General features: G+C 39.6%; 1 protein-coding gene across 3 annotated transcripts in view; it reads left to right on the top strand.

Annotated features, from left to right (window-relative positions):
• ADGRL1 (adhesion G protein-coupled receptor L1) overlaps window positions 1-14,331 on the top strand; it is a 110,119-nt gene that overhangs the window by 73,216 nt on the left and 22,572 nt on the right. For all 3 annotated transcript variants that reach the window (XM_070937407.1, XM_070937408.1, XM_070937409.1), the window contains exons 5-6: window positions 11,040-11,840; window positions 13,955-14,266. In XM_070937407.1, the coding sequence (XP_070793508.1) occupies window positions 11,040-11,840; window positions 13,955-14,266 (1,113 nt within the window). The remainder of the gene's footprint in view (window positions 1-11,039; window positions 11,841-13,954; window positions 14,267-14,331) is intronic.

Consider the following 14,331-nt stretch of genomic DNA (forward strand, 5'->3'; position numbering starts at 1 on the left):
AAATCTATTCTGAATGTGGAAATTCCAATTAGATATCATGATTAGTAGATAATTGGGACAAATTTTCTATGAATTTGTGTTGTCCAGTCTTGCCTTGACCACACTATAGAGCTACCCTTTATTTACACTCTGAACTGCAGCTTAAATTAGACTCAGGTTGCCATTGGGCTCAGATCACGAGTTGGTGTGATTGCTACTGTATACCATAATTTATACAGAGTTCAGAAAGGATTCAGCTTCATTCAAACCACAGCTCTCCTTATAACAGTATATCCTTGTTTTTGTTTCCTGCTTCTTATTATAAAAATTCCATCAGAGAGTAAAGACAGGCTACTTCTGACATTTCCTTCTTATATATCTGCTTAATATTATCCTGTGTAACATTGATGTTACAATATCTGTAGATTACTCTACAGATTATTCAGACATCACCACTCCAATGTATGTTGCTTTAGATCTGGTTTTGGGACAATAAATGTATCTAAAGAAATGAGGCCTGACAGACCTTAACTTATATATTTTGTTAGGTTAAACTAATTAATAGAAAACCATATACTGACTATAATATTAACAATATACCCTGTTTCTCCCAAAATAAGACATCCCCTGATGATAAGCCCAATCGAGCTTTTGAGTACATGGCAATAAGGCGAAGCACTTATTTCAGAGTTCAAAAAAATATAAGACAGGGTATTGTTTTCGGGGAAACACGGTAATATAAATGCAACATTATAATTATGACAATAAAACATGCCTGGAAAATTATGTTATAAACTGATCAACTCGGGAAAATTGGTCCATATTTCTTGAAAATCTGAATTGTTGAATACATTGTTTTTTACCAGTTGAATTGTTTTTTGTATGTGTGTTTGTTTTTTTCTTCAACAAGAAACAAGAAAATACATACATATATGCATTTGCATATGTATATATTTCATTCAGTTGTGTCCTATTCTTGGAGACTGCAGCTTTCTTGGGAAGGGTTTTTTGAAATATTTTGCCATTGCCTCTTTTCTAGGGCTGAGAGAAAGTGAGTGGCCCAAGGTCACCTAGCTGTCTTTGATAGTAGAACTCCCAGATTCCCAATGCCTATATTACTACCTTCTAAATTATTCACCTGCCATCTATCATATCTCTTCTATTTGAGGTCAGTCCTAGGAATCTCCCATTTGTCCATTGAAGATTGGGTATTACTTATGGAGAGTCTCTAAGCCCTTTATCAGAAACACCTGGCATGAGCATTGGAATGTCTAGTAATTAGTATTGTTAAATTTTGAACCTGAACCTGTGATTTTATATTTTAATCTAGATATGAAGTTGAGAAACTGTAGCTGAATGGCAGAATGCCTTCATAAAGCCCTAGATTGAAGGGTGGATCTTCGTAAAATGTTTTCAGAGCTACTTCCAAGTTAGCAGAACATTAATTAGACTCTGCAAAAAGTTGCACTTCAACATCTACAAAACTGCAGAAAGTCATGTATTTATTTATAGCTAAGTTTAGATGCTGCCCCCTCCAAGAGCTCCCAGCAACTTACAAAAGTACACATTTAACAGATGATTCTAAATAGTTTCTAAACTTGTAAAACAAGGGTTAAATTCAGAAGTTTAAAATTACTCAAAAAGTTATAGATGAAAGCCAGTTTAATGCAGACATTAAGGAATCAGGCAAAAACTGTTTAAATCTTGTCCTGCCTTACGCATGAAGCTAGCTGGGTGAACGTGGAGCAGACCCCTCTCTTATCCCTAGGAAGGAGGCAATTCTGAAATCTTGCCAAGAGAACTGCAGTTAACAGGAGTCAACATTGACTTGAAAGCACCAAAAGATAGAAGGGTTTTAAGCCCCTTCCTCAGGACTAATAGGAATGGTGACTGCAATATATTCCATTGTATGACCTTCTCTTGGGCAAAACAAATTTGCTGTTGATGTATTTGTGGTGAGACCCATAAAAAAAAACCTTCCCCATAGAGTCTGCCTCTCATTTTAAGGATTGACAGGCAGTCTGTTTGGCCCTACGCCATGAGGAAGAGGGATAGGAACAATACTAACGGGTAGAAATATATACTGATTTATAGTTTACAGAAGAATAGTTTTGGTTGAATTTAGAGTAGGCGAACTGGTAGTGCATGTCTGTGGTCAGGTTGGGTATGTGTTCCATAGACATTAAGTAAAGATTTGGGGGATTTTTTTTTCTTTTCAAAGTCTTACTCTTTCCCTTTTTCATATTTCTGCTTACCCTTTCTCTCTCCCCAATTCTGCTCTTTTCTCCTGCAAATGCTTTCCACCCAGCAGTCCCCTTTTGTGTTTTGCTCTTTTGTTGTCCTTCCTGGTTGGTTTTGATTTCTGATTTTCCTTTTGAGGGGCAATGTCGCTGGCACCAAAAGTTTAAGGGAGGGTGGGGAGGACCCTGCACACCTCAAACTGTTCAGATGCTGTCAGGAGGGGGAGACCCAGGGGAGACCTCCCCCAGCAAACCCCACACGCTCTCTGCCTTGATGTGACTCCAAAGCGGGAGGGGCTGGTGTTTGTTGGGCTGGCGGGAAGATTGGGGAGGGTGGGAGATGGACAGTTGAAGAAAAAAAATGGTTACTTTAGGGTGGGGGGCAGAAACAAAAGGAATTTAATCTCTTTTCTCTTTTTTTTCCTTCTTGCACCTTTTTTTTCAATATATTTTTTCTTCTCTCCCTTCGATGCATAAAGTAGAAGTGGAACAGAAAGGTAAACAACAACATTACCACTGACCCCACCCCTAACCCAGCACCTTGTTTTTTTTCTCTGTGGCCATATTTAATGTGACCTTCCTTTCCCTCTTCTCCCTGCCCCTTCTTCTCCTAACCTCCCACCTGCCCTCCCCTTGGCTTCCCTTCCTCTTCTTTCTTTGGTCTCACTAATTCCAATTGGCATCCTCTTTAGAAACAAATCTGCCAATCACTAAACAGCCACTCAGCAAATAAAGGAGGTAAAGCCATCATCTAACAACAGCCCTGCCAAACGTTCCATGTTTCCGTGCTCACATGTGGAGGGGAAGCACCATGAATGCTTGGGCGATGCCTGTCCTTCTCTGGTTTTGCTTCCTTCAGGGGAAATACACTTTTCCAAACCGTTCTTGCCTGCGTCTTTTATCATTCAACTGATTTTCTCTGCTCCTTTCTTCATGTTTCCATGGCAACCAACTGGGTACCTTGGCCTACCTCAACCACTTTCTTTCTTTCTTTCTTTCTTTCTTTCTTTCTTTCTTTCTTTCTTTCTTTCTTTCTTTCTTTCTTTCTTTCTTTCTTTCTCTTTCTTTCTTTCTTAAAATGCTTACAATTTTTTGAAATTACAAAAGAACAATACATGTTTTTTTGTTTTTATTTAATCCTCCTGCTTTTATTTCAATTTGGACATTTCCAAATACTTCTTCCAGGGCTTCCTGTGTATTTTTTAAAAAGTCTTTACATGCATACATTGATCATTGTTACCATTATGGAAGCTATTTGGTTTTCGACATTCAACAAGATCCCAGAAGATATGCATACCTTTTGATCCTATATTCAGCAAAAGTAGATGCCCTGCAATCAATGGGGCCTTTTTTTCCTTCTCCCAAGCTATATGTTCAACCTCAAAGTGTTCTCTTGAAATGATAGGGTGGGTTTTTTTTTTAATCCACTATTGGGTGTAAAAGGGATATTCTTTTGAGCTTACACATTGGAGCCTTCCCCTAACTTCCAGAAGTGTGGATTGATAGTTCCCTGACCATGGCGTCTGCAGATGATGAGAACTGTAGTTTAGACAGGATGCCACCAGTTGGGGAAGTCTACAATTGGTAGTATACTTCCTAAGGAATAGATGCTCATGCTAAGTGGCATCATCCTAAGCAAGGATAAACTCAGCCTTTGCCATGCTCTGGCAAGCAAAGTGAATCGTGTGGCTAAAGCTGAGCATTAATGACTTCATTTGTAATCCATCCTTCAGTGGAAATTTCACTCAAAGCTTGTACAGTTCTTTGATCAGAATTCCCAAGCTGTATCTCAAATTGAGTTTACTTTCCTTGCGAATATACTCAGAGTTGACTTGAAAAGCCTTTTTCTCTTTTTGGTGAGCTCTACCTATCAAGATGACATGGAAATTAGATAAGCCCAAAGTAAGAATATGCATGCAGTCAATTATTCTGATATAGTAACCACTTCAATGTGGGCATTTTTAATTTTTGTACATCTTTCTTTCTTTCTTTCTTTCTTTCTTTCTTTCTTTCTTTCTTTCTTTCTTTCTCTCTCTCTCTCTCTTTTCTTTCTTTCTTTCCTTCCTTCTTTCCTTCCTTCCTTCTTTCCTTCCTTTCTTTTTTCTTAATTCCTGATCAAATCCTGGGTGATTTTGTGTTTTTTAAAAAATTCTTTTCCATTTCTGCTTTTTTTTTTAATTTAAAGAAAGCTGCAGTCATGATCATTGGCTCTGTCTGTTATTGGGGGAAGATGGGGATGGTGCATGAAGGAAGGGGATCACTAAATGTGTCATATTGGCTAGATTTATTAACCTAATGTAAGAATCTGAAATCACAATTGCAATGAGCCTCTTTGAACAAGAGACAAGCTATCAAGTTAGATCTAGGAATTCAACCAATTAATTGCAAGATAGTACAACTAAAAAGCCAGGCTTGATTCTACCCAAACCATGTCTTTCTTTTCTCCCCCTCTCCCCTCTCTTTCTCTCTGTTTAGTTCTAAAAGCACGTTTTTTCCCCCCACTACATTGGTTTGGAATTTTTCCCCAAGTTTGGGGATGGAGGCATATACTTATACTTTTCTTTTCCACAGGTTTCCATGGTTTTTGGATGTGGTTTTTCACTGATGGTTTCCTTCTCTGTTTCTGACATCTTCTCCCCCAACCCCAGAACACAGTTGCCCCCATCCCGAATTAGAAGGCTGAGTCGGCACTACCCCATCCATGAGGGATCGGAACCAGTTAACGCTTTGTGCTGCCCCTCCCTCTCCAGCGCTTCATTCTTTAATGGTGTGTTTCTCCTCCCTGTGCCAGGAGTCATCCATCCCACCCCACCAACCCAGATGGGAAACTGGGCTGAGCTGAACCTGTGAAGGTCCAGGAAACGCTTCGGGGCAAGGTTGCCAAGCAAGTGTTCAGAGCAGGGAGGCAAGATTAGAGTCCTGAAATTCTTTGCCTCTTGCCCACCTCTTCCCTGTCCCCATCCTATCCCATCTCAGGTTCCTTAGCTTCAAAATGGGGGACAAGAAACTGAAAATGGCAGAGATGTTCAAGTAAAACAAACCACCGTTCAGGTCAAATTATATTGCAGCCGACATCTCCAGTCTGATGGGTGAAAATAAAAAACGGAGGCAGCACATTCACTTGCAGGTAGTCCTCAACCTACGACCGCAACTGAACTCAAAATTTCTGTTTCTAAGCAAAACAATTGTTAAGTGAGTTGCACATTCCATTTTATACCTTTTTTGCCATAGTTGTTAAGAAAATTACTGCAGTTGTTAAAGTTAGTAACACGGTTGTTAAGTGGATCTGGCTTCCCCAATGACTATGCTTGTCAGAAAATTGCAAAGGATGATCACATGATCCCGAAACATTGCAACTGTCATAAATACATGCCAGTTGCCAAGCATCCAAATTTTGATCACATGATCATGGGGATGCTGCAATAGACATACGTATGAAAAACGGTCATAAGTCATTTATTCAGTGCCGTTGTAACTTTAGTCACTAAATGAATGATTGCAAGTTGAAGACCACCTGAAGATACCTACATAACCAGAGGCATATAGACAGTTTTACATTAAGTACAATATAGTTGGATGCGTTTGAGTGTGTGTTTGTCTGAATGTTTTGCATATATGTAAAAATACACATGTGCAAACAAATATCTTACACAAATGCACAAGAAACACAAACCATAAGCTTCATTAAATTGGAAGTATACTTTTAAATATGATCCAGCTGTTCTTATAAAGCATCAATAGATATAAGGATGTTCATCCATCTCCGTGAGTGCTCTATAGAAAAGCATCAAACTGTAAATCATGACATTCGTAGTAGTTCCTGGTCTTGAGACTCCTCTTTATCTTCAAGTTTGTAGTGTCCTTACTTGGGTTTAGCTGCATGTATTGAAGAAGCAGGATCAGAGAATGGCTCCAGGCAATCTGCCCATTTCCAACCCTATAATTGATAGCCTTATTTGAAAGAAAGGAAAAACACAATGTTCAATGCATGACAGAATAGTGACACAATATTTAGATAGTTACATGTAGACCAGCCAACCATTCCTAGCTTGGTTCAGAACAACGGCAAATGAAGTTTAGCACATCTGGATACTGTTGAATTAGATAAGGCTGGTTAGGAATTGCTAGGCTAAAGGCAGCTTTCCTTTGAATTATCACTTAGAAGGAAACTCTATAGACAAGGTTATTCATAAAGTTCCATTAATAAGTACCAAGAGGATTTCAAGTGCTGGTCTAGTCAATAGACATGACATTTGGAGCTCACAGGTTCAGACTCTGGCTTTTCACCTATGACTTCTTTTCCAATTATGAACTATTTCCCTGACACATGACCATCATTTTGCAGGGAAAGTTGGTTGGATTTGGGCATGATATAACATGGGTCCCTGGCCACATGATTTCTTTTATCTTCTGGGGATGTAAGTGGGGCAGGAAATTCTCCAGCTTGGGAAATCCAACATGGCCCTTCCCAATAATAAACAGAGAAACAATTTCCTTACCAAAAGAGAAAAGTCCATAGTAAATATTAGAGGAAATTATCATGATCAGTGAGTGATAACTTTAACAAGTCCTACACCTTGCTATGGAATCCCCTCTATGGCTAACATTCATTTCTAGACTTATTTTACAACAGGAGCAATGTAGGCAGTTATTTTTTACATTATGTTCCAGGGTTTTGGTGGGGGTTTTTTTCCTGACATGAATGCCAAAAAAAATCAATAACATTTCTGGGAATAAAAGTGATCTTTGTTTGAAACATATAAAAAGTGTTTTGTGGAATACAGGTGTCATCAATATGAAAGTAAAAATTGTGTTCAGCCAAACTGATGCAACACTGACATGGTCCTGAGAACTAAGTCTTGAAACCCATGTCATTAAATGCAAAACCTCTGAAATTGTCATAATTTACACTTTTGTGAGTCTTGAATAAGTTTGCTCTTGACTTTAGAGGGACTCACTATGACAAAGTTTGAAAATCATGGATTAGACAGAGATAGATAGCTAATACAAGGAACATCATGCAGTGCTATAAAATCCAACTGCTTCCCATTAAGCGGTTCTTGTCTGGTGATTCACAACAGAAAACACTACAGGGATCTTTAACAGACCTTGTCATTAACATCTAGGCTAGTTGGCTTCTCTCCTCCTTGACTCATTGCCATACAGTGGTAAACCCATTTGTCTCTTTGCATTTCCACTGCACTATAGATCAAATAATAGCTCTTTCATTGTATGCAAGAAGACTAAGTAGATGATCTCAAACACCTGGTAGACAATAACGGAGACAAAATAAGTTATTTTTCTTCCTAATTAAAAGTGAATAGGCAAATTGCAAGTGGTCTTCCTTGGCCTGCTATATCAATGCAATCTTTGCACGAGCCGCTTAGAGAATTTAAAAAGTTAAAATGTATATACACTGTGGATCTCTAGCTGGCACATTATAGCTGTAATATGAAATGTAACTTCTAAATAACCATTATCTCTCTCAGCCTGGTTCCTTGAGAACTATTTCCAGTTCTCAAGGAAAGAATGATGTTTACTAGTTAGGTTTATAGTAGCCAGCATCCTTATTTTTCACAGGGGATGGACAACATGTGGGCCATATGTGGCTACTCCAACCTCATTTTTCCTTCCCTTAGAGCCCCCAAGGTCATAACACTGAATTTCATCAGCGTTTTTTTTACAGTAGGGGAAGGGGCAAAATAGATACGTTGACCCTCCAGGGGAAAAAATAACACCTTTATTGGGCATTAAAAGACATCGTCAACTCTAATAAAGCCTGTTTCTTTCATTCTTCAAAATCAGGCTGAACATTTCTGGTGTCATCACAGTGTTATTAGTCATAGTCCTTGCAGCCTTCATAGACAAAATAATAATAAAAGTATGGTCCCTACATCAGAAAAGTCCTGGCTCAGCCCTCTTCTAAACTCATTATTACTCACTGTGAATACCTCTTTTCCATTCCATGTACTAGTTCTCCAAATAAGCTCAGGAGGCAGAATTTGCCAGCAGCTAGAATGGCAGAATATTTATTAATCAGAATTATTTATTATTTACTAAGGATGCAGCACAACATCACCATGGAGACCCAAACACCGTGAATAAGAGTGAACTCACCAGGTTGCTGACTCAGCCCTGCTTGCTCCCTCTGGAGTTAACCAGAGATTGTGACCATTGAAAACAACAGTCCATCACACTCTTAAGCTCATATCTTAAGATCCCGTTGATTTTGAGGAAAATCAAAATCCCGTTGATTTTGAGGAAATTTAAACTTTTTAAACTATGGCATAGTGTGTGCTCAGAATCCCAACCTAATCTCCTTTATGCAAAAGTGGATATGAAATGCATTTCTGTCCATTTGCACTGAAGCTCTGCCTGAGTCTGGAAAATCGGGGGAGGGGTATTTGTCAATATTTATGAGAGCTGGCATTGACAAAAATGCTATTTTCCTCCTTGACTGATGCCAGTCTCCTTCCTGGATTATTTGCCAATCATTTCTAAGGCTGTTGGTGTATCTCATCTACTTCCAAGTGTGTGGTGGTATGGTTTGATGTGGAATCTAAGTTATGCCCAACTCCAATAAGACTTGCTACATCTGGAGTGTTGTGGCATTTCATAGCAACTGTGCAGGTATAATAATGGGAGAGCAGAGAATTCACTACTGTATCCACAAAAACTATTGCCAGACATTTTAGGGCTGCTATAACAAAGTCCAAATGCCATCGAGACTGTAGAGTGCGAAAAAAAACCTTTCACAGTGGAAACTATAAGCTAGCACCCAGCAGTAACTGGGTTGCTGACAATCCAGTTTCCCCTAGCCGTGTACTAATATGTCAATAATTGTACACCAGAGCAATATAGTCCTGGGTCTTCTTAATGAAAACATCTTACAGCCTTTAAGCCCTACAATTTGCATTTGATTTGACTGCTCCAGTGTCTTCTCTATAGCTGCTTAGTAACACTGTGCTATAATGGACAGGTGAATTCTCTGCTGCGATCCTGCTCTCCTCACTCCACTCCACCCCTCCTTCCACCACTAAATGCTTTTCTTTCCTCCCAGCCTTGCTCCAGCTAACCAGAGGCAGATACTTGCAGAATGCTGGCCTGTTTTTGTCTTCCTTTCAAACTTTTTCCTCCTGGCTTTTCCCAAGACTGCGGGCGGCCAATCGGGGTGTGGGTGAAAGGGAGGGGCTTCCTTTCCCCCCTGCCCAGCCTCCTTTTTCCCCCCACTGTCACTTCACTCCTCCACCTCCTGCCATGTGCACTAGCCTCATGTCCTTTGCTGCTTCGAATCAAACCTGGCTGATAAGTTGCTCGAATGGCACCCAGGATATGGGAAGCAGAAGCTTTGGATAATTGCATCCTTCTGCTATGATTCTGTAAGCTCTTATTTCCAGAAGGGAGACAGTCCCTGTGCTAATCTGCAGCTCTCTGTCCCCAGGGTTTAAAAGTAGTCTGTTTCAGAGGAAGAGGAAACACCCTGTCTTTTATATTCAGTGGGCTTCTAAGCAGCCAAGCTTTGGATTATTTTGTGCTTGTTTTTCTTTTCCCACTGCCCATTCAATAATGTTTAATAATGGTAGAATATTTCAGGCTGGCAGGCCCTCATTCTTTTTCCATTAGAAGGCATTTCCTCAGAACTGTTTGGAAGACAGTGATAAGATGTAGAAGAACATTTCTCGGAGGGCGTGAGATAAAAGAGTCTGAAGCAATGGAAGTTTGAAACCTGGGCTCCTAATTTCTGCTTCTAAATGCATGATTACTTTCTGTTTTAGGAACTGCACTGAGCTAACTTGCAGCTCTGATATTCTAGCTAATTACTGCAACCCCAAGGAAAAGAAAGACCACTAATAATTGCCTTTGTAGATGCAGAAATGGGTCCAGTTTCTTTCTGCCTCATTATTATTGATGGTTATGCCAACGTAAAACTGGGCTTTAGGTGCAGCATGATGACGGGTGTAGATTAATCTTGGTCAATGGAGCTGGTGAAGCAAATTCCTTTTATGAGTGCTATAATCCTTTGATCAGTGTACTTCAAGATTTAATGGAACCAATATGTTATAAGTTTCCAATAAAGTAAAACAAAAAGGTGTCCTTCCTCTAGAAATACCCATAGGTCCATCAGTCCTATAAACCCAACAACACTATTCAATGCATTCCTTAGTGCCGCAATTCCATACTTAATTTCAAAGATGTGATGTGGAAGCTTTAACTTCCATACCATTAGATGTATCCCCTAGGTATCTCCGGTGGAGAAGATTTGTGAGGTCTAGCTCATTGTAATTGCTTTTCCAGAGCTTTTAACTCTTCTGACCTCCATAGAATGAGTAAAGCATATGGTCAGGGAATAGGGGTTGTAGCTCTAAGTTCACCAGTACTCCTGTTCATATTTCTGAGTTATCCAAATGATATTACTTAGAACTTGGCAGGGAAACAATTCGACATTCCTTGCTAAATTTCAAAGTACAGCAAAGTGAGGGAGGATGGTTTGGAATCCTTATATTCCCATTTTAATTTGATCTGGACAAAGTGTTGATTTCCTCTGATGCTCCCCACCTATCCCTCCCATTATTTAACATCACTGAGCCATCTCAGCTCAATAACAGATAAAAGTGTCATGATTGCAGCTGCTCTGAAAACTCAGCGCGGATTTCACTTCTCCTGCCAACAACCTTTTACAAATTTATCCTCTCTCTCTCTCTCTCTCTCTCTCTTTCTTTCTCTCTCTTTCTTTTTTCCTTGTTCTGTCACATTCTTTCTGAATTTTCACCCTTCCCCTTTTACCCAAACATCCTTTCCTCCCTTACATCCCCTCCCTAGTATTCGTTTGCCCAGGGACGCTGCACAAGATCCTGGAACCTACCTCGGCCCATGAATCAGAGCACCAGTCTGGAGCTTGGTGCAAGGATCCTCTTCAAGCTGGAGACCGAATATATGTCATGCCTTGGATCCCATACAGGACAGACACCCTGACAGAGTATGCTTCATGGGAAGACTATGTAAGTGCCCGACATACCACCACATATCGCTTACCCAACAGAGTCGATGGCACCGGCTTTGTGGTGTACGATGGAGCAGTCTTCTACAATAAAGAGCGGACCCGCAACATTATCAAGTATGATCTGCGGACACGGATTAAAAGTGGAGAAACAGTTATCAATACAGCCAACTATCATGACACTTCACCCTACCGCTGGGGTGGCAAGACTGACATTGACCTGGCTGTTGATGAAAATGGGCTATGGGTCATTTATGCCACTGAAAGCAACAATGGACGGTTAGTGGTAAGCCAGCTCAATCCTTATACTCTACGCTTTGAAGGCACATGGGAAACTGGCTATGACAAACGCTCAGCATCCAATGCTTTCATGGTGTGTGGAGTCCTCTATGTGGTACGGACAGTCTATGTGGATGACGACAGTGAAGCCGCAGGGAACCGTGTTGACTATGCCTTCAATACTAACATGAATCGTGAAGAACCGATCTCTCTGACCTTTCCTAATCCTTACCAGTTCATCTCTTCCATTGACTATAACCCCCGTGATAATCAGCTTTATGTATGGAATAATTATTTTGTTCTGCGTTACTCTCTTGAGTTTGGTCCACCTGATCCTAGCACTGGTGAGCTATCATCCTAAGATAAAAGTTTGGGTGGGGAAGAAAAAGGAGTGGTCAATGTTTGGAAATTATGAATGTTAGATTTTTGTTCCAATTTTCACAGTATTGATAAAAAATATTTGGGGACAAAAGTAATGAGTCAACTTGCAGAGATGTGACTTCCTTAATTGTACAATTTGGCACACAGACCATATGAAATTATCTTTTAAAAATAGATTCTTTAATACGTATTTTATACCAACTTTCTTTAAATCAGTGCCTTCCAGCTGGGTTGGACCACTAGAATTATTTTGTGCATTTTGGCTGAAAATTCTGGGATTTGTAGGCTAACACATCTGGAGAGCATCAGGTTACAGAAGATTTTTTACACTAAATCTCATATATCACCAGTCCCCAGTTGCATATGAATTAGGATTGCTATCTTTTGACTTGAGCTAAATATCTTTTGACAGCTATCTCTTGACTTGAGCTAAATTAGATAAAACAAACATATATTTTGCATATTCTACAAGCGATCGCAGGTTTTTCAGGTAACTCAGCTCCTACTATTTGATGTGAAGGACCATAATCACATTTCAAGAAATATTCGAGCCTGTATAGGCAATATCACTTTAAAAAGAAAGGCTTAAATTTTTGCACTGACATCTAAAATATCTTTAATTTTGCTACTTGCTGCAGGCAGTTCTTCAGGCTCCAGTCAAATAGTAAGTATTGGAAAGTTTATTCACCTCAATTCAAACTCACTGTGACCCCAACAGAGTCAGCATGTGCCTGAAGTTCTGACAGTTAACATCACATGGAGTTTAAATTGAGAGATGGATTGTCTGATGTTCAGTATTTGGCAGAAGCCTAGAGGCTACAAAAAACAATTCCTTAAAGTTGGGCAGAAGGAGAAAAATTCAGTCTATTTTTGAATAAAAGAGGTTCAAGATTAGTCATGCTCTGGTATAGGGCCAGATTAAGATCTGTTTATCCCAATATATCACTAATTTGTTTTTCATACATTCTCCATTCTTCCTGGTGGCACAGCTTCTGTCTGAATGGCATTTGAAACTGAGCATTTCCACAATTAATATCCCCATGCTGTGGCTAGATGAATGGGATTTACCCTGAGTGAGAATAATGGATCAGTTGTATCTGTAGGAGTCATGCACATATTTTTAGAAGGGATGGGACAGAATGAAACTTACCTTTACTTAAATTAGCACTAAATGCTACAGTTTGCTATATTTTAAAATTAAAAATGATTTCAGTGTGAAAACATGGCTTGTATTTCATATTCCTAAGGAAGATCTGACAGAAGATGTCATAAATGGTATATGGGCTAAGGAGATACGAGGAAGATGATGCAGATTAACCATTTTAGATATACTGAAATTAAAAAAGTAATATAACTTGGAAATTTGATGAATTTTTGCAATTTATATGATCTACACAGGGAAGATCCAGACACACTGATATATAAAGGAATATACTGTATACAGAGCCTCATGGAATATTTGTTCAGCAGTAAAACAAGGGTCAAAAAATTTGGGTTGGAATCAATAGAGAGGAGGAAAGAATACATATAATTCTTTTGGAATCATTAGCTCCTTTTCAGAATATTCTGCATTTGAACATTTAGTAATCACCATCTCCCCCTTTTTTAAAAAAAAATATTTTTGCAACCATGGCAACTAGAATTTGTGATACTAAAGAAAATCTGGGACTCTTTATAACCTGGAGAACAGCATCTTTTGTTACAAATGTGATCGTGATTAAATGATGATTCTATGCAATGAGATTTTCTGACTAGAATAAATAATACTGTGGTGAGAACTCAGTGAGGGAACGTATGTTTTACATGTACAAAGTTTTAAGTACAGCCCCTGATATTTTCAGGGTAAAGGATCTGAAATAACAATACAGGGCAAGAAAAGACTCCGCTGAAGAGTTTAGGGATCCCCTGCAAATCAAGAGGTACCATAAGATTGGATCAATGCAAAGTAACATCAACGAAAGTGGACTTGTAATAGCATAGGCATTTTTAAAAATTAAAATTTTACAACTGAATGGGAAGGGAGGATATTTTGTTTATGGGAAGGATTGCTTGCCCTCAACTCTCTTTCTGCCCACAGGCCCAGTCACCTCAACACCACTCAGCACGACAACCACTATTCGTCCCACCACTGTCACCAGCACAATATCGCCCGCTGTTACAACTACTCGGCAGCCACCCCTTACAACCCACCCTATAGGTGCCATAAATCAGAAGGGTACAGAACTGCACACAGTCACTGCCATAATGCCCAGTACCCGCCGTCCACCAGCAAACAACCAGCACATCTTTCCAGAGCTCTTCTGTGAAGCAAAGGAAGTGAGGCGTGTCCAGTGGCCAGCCACACAACAAGGCATGCTGGTGGAAAGGCCTTGCCCAAAGGGCACGAGAGGTAAAAAATAAGCAGCTTCACCAGGGATAACCTTAGGCAAAATGTTCTGGTCTTTATTGCAGAGG

Source organism: Pituophis catenifer, unplaced genomic scaffold, assembly GCF_029215685.1.
Source record: "Pituophis catenifer annectens isolate HBS135680 unplaced genomic scaffold, rPitCat1.0.hap2 SCAF_2, whole genome shotgun sequence".
NCBI lineage: Eukaryota > Metazoa > Chordata > Lepidosauria > Squamata > Colubridae > Pituophis > Pituophis catenifer.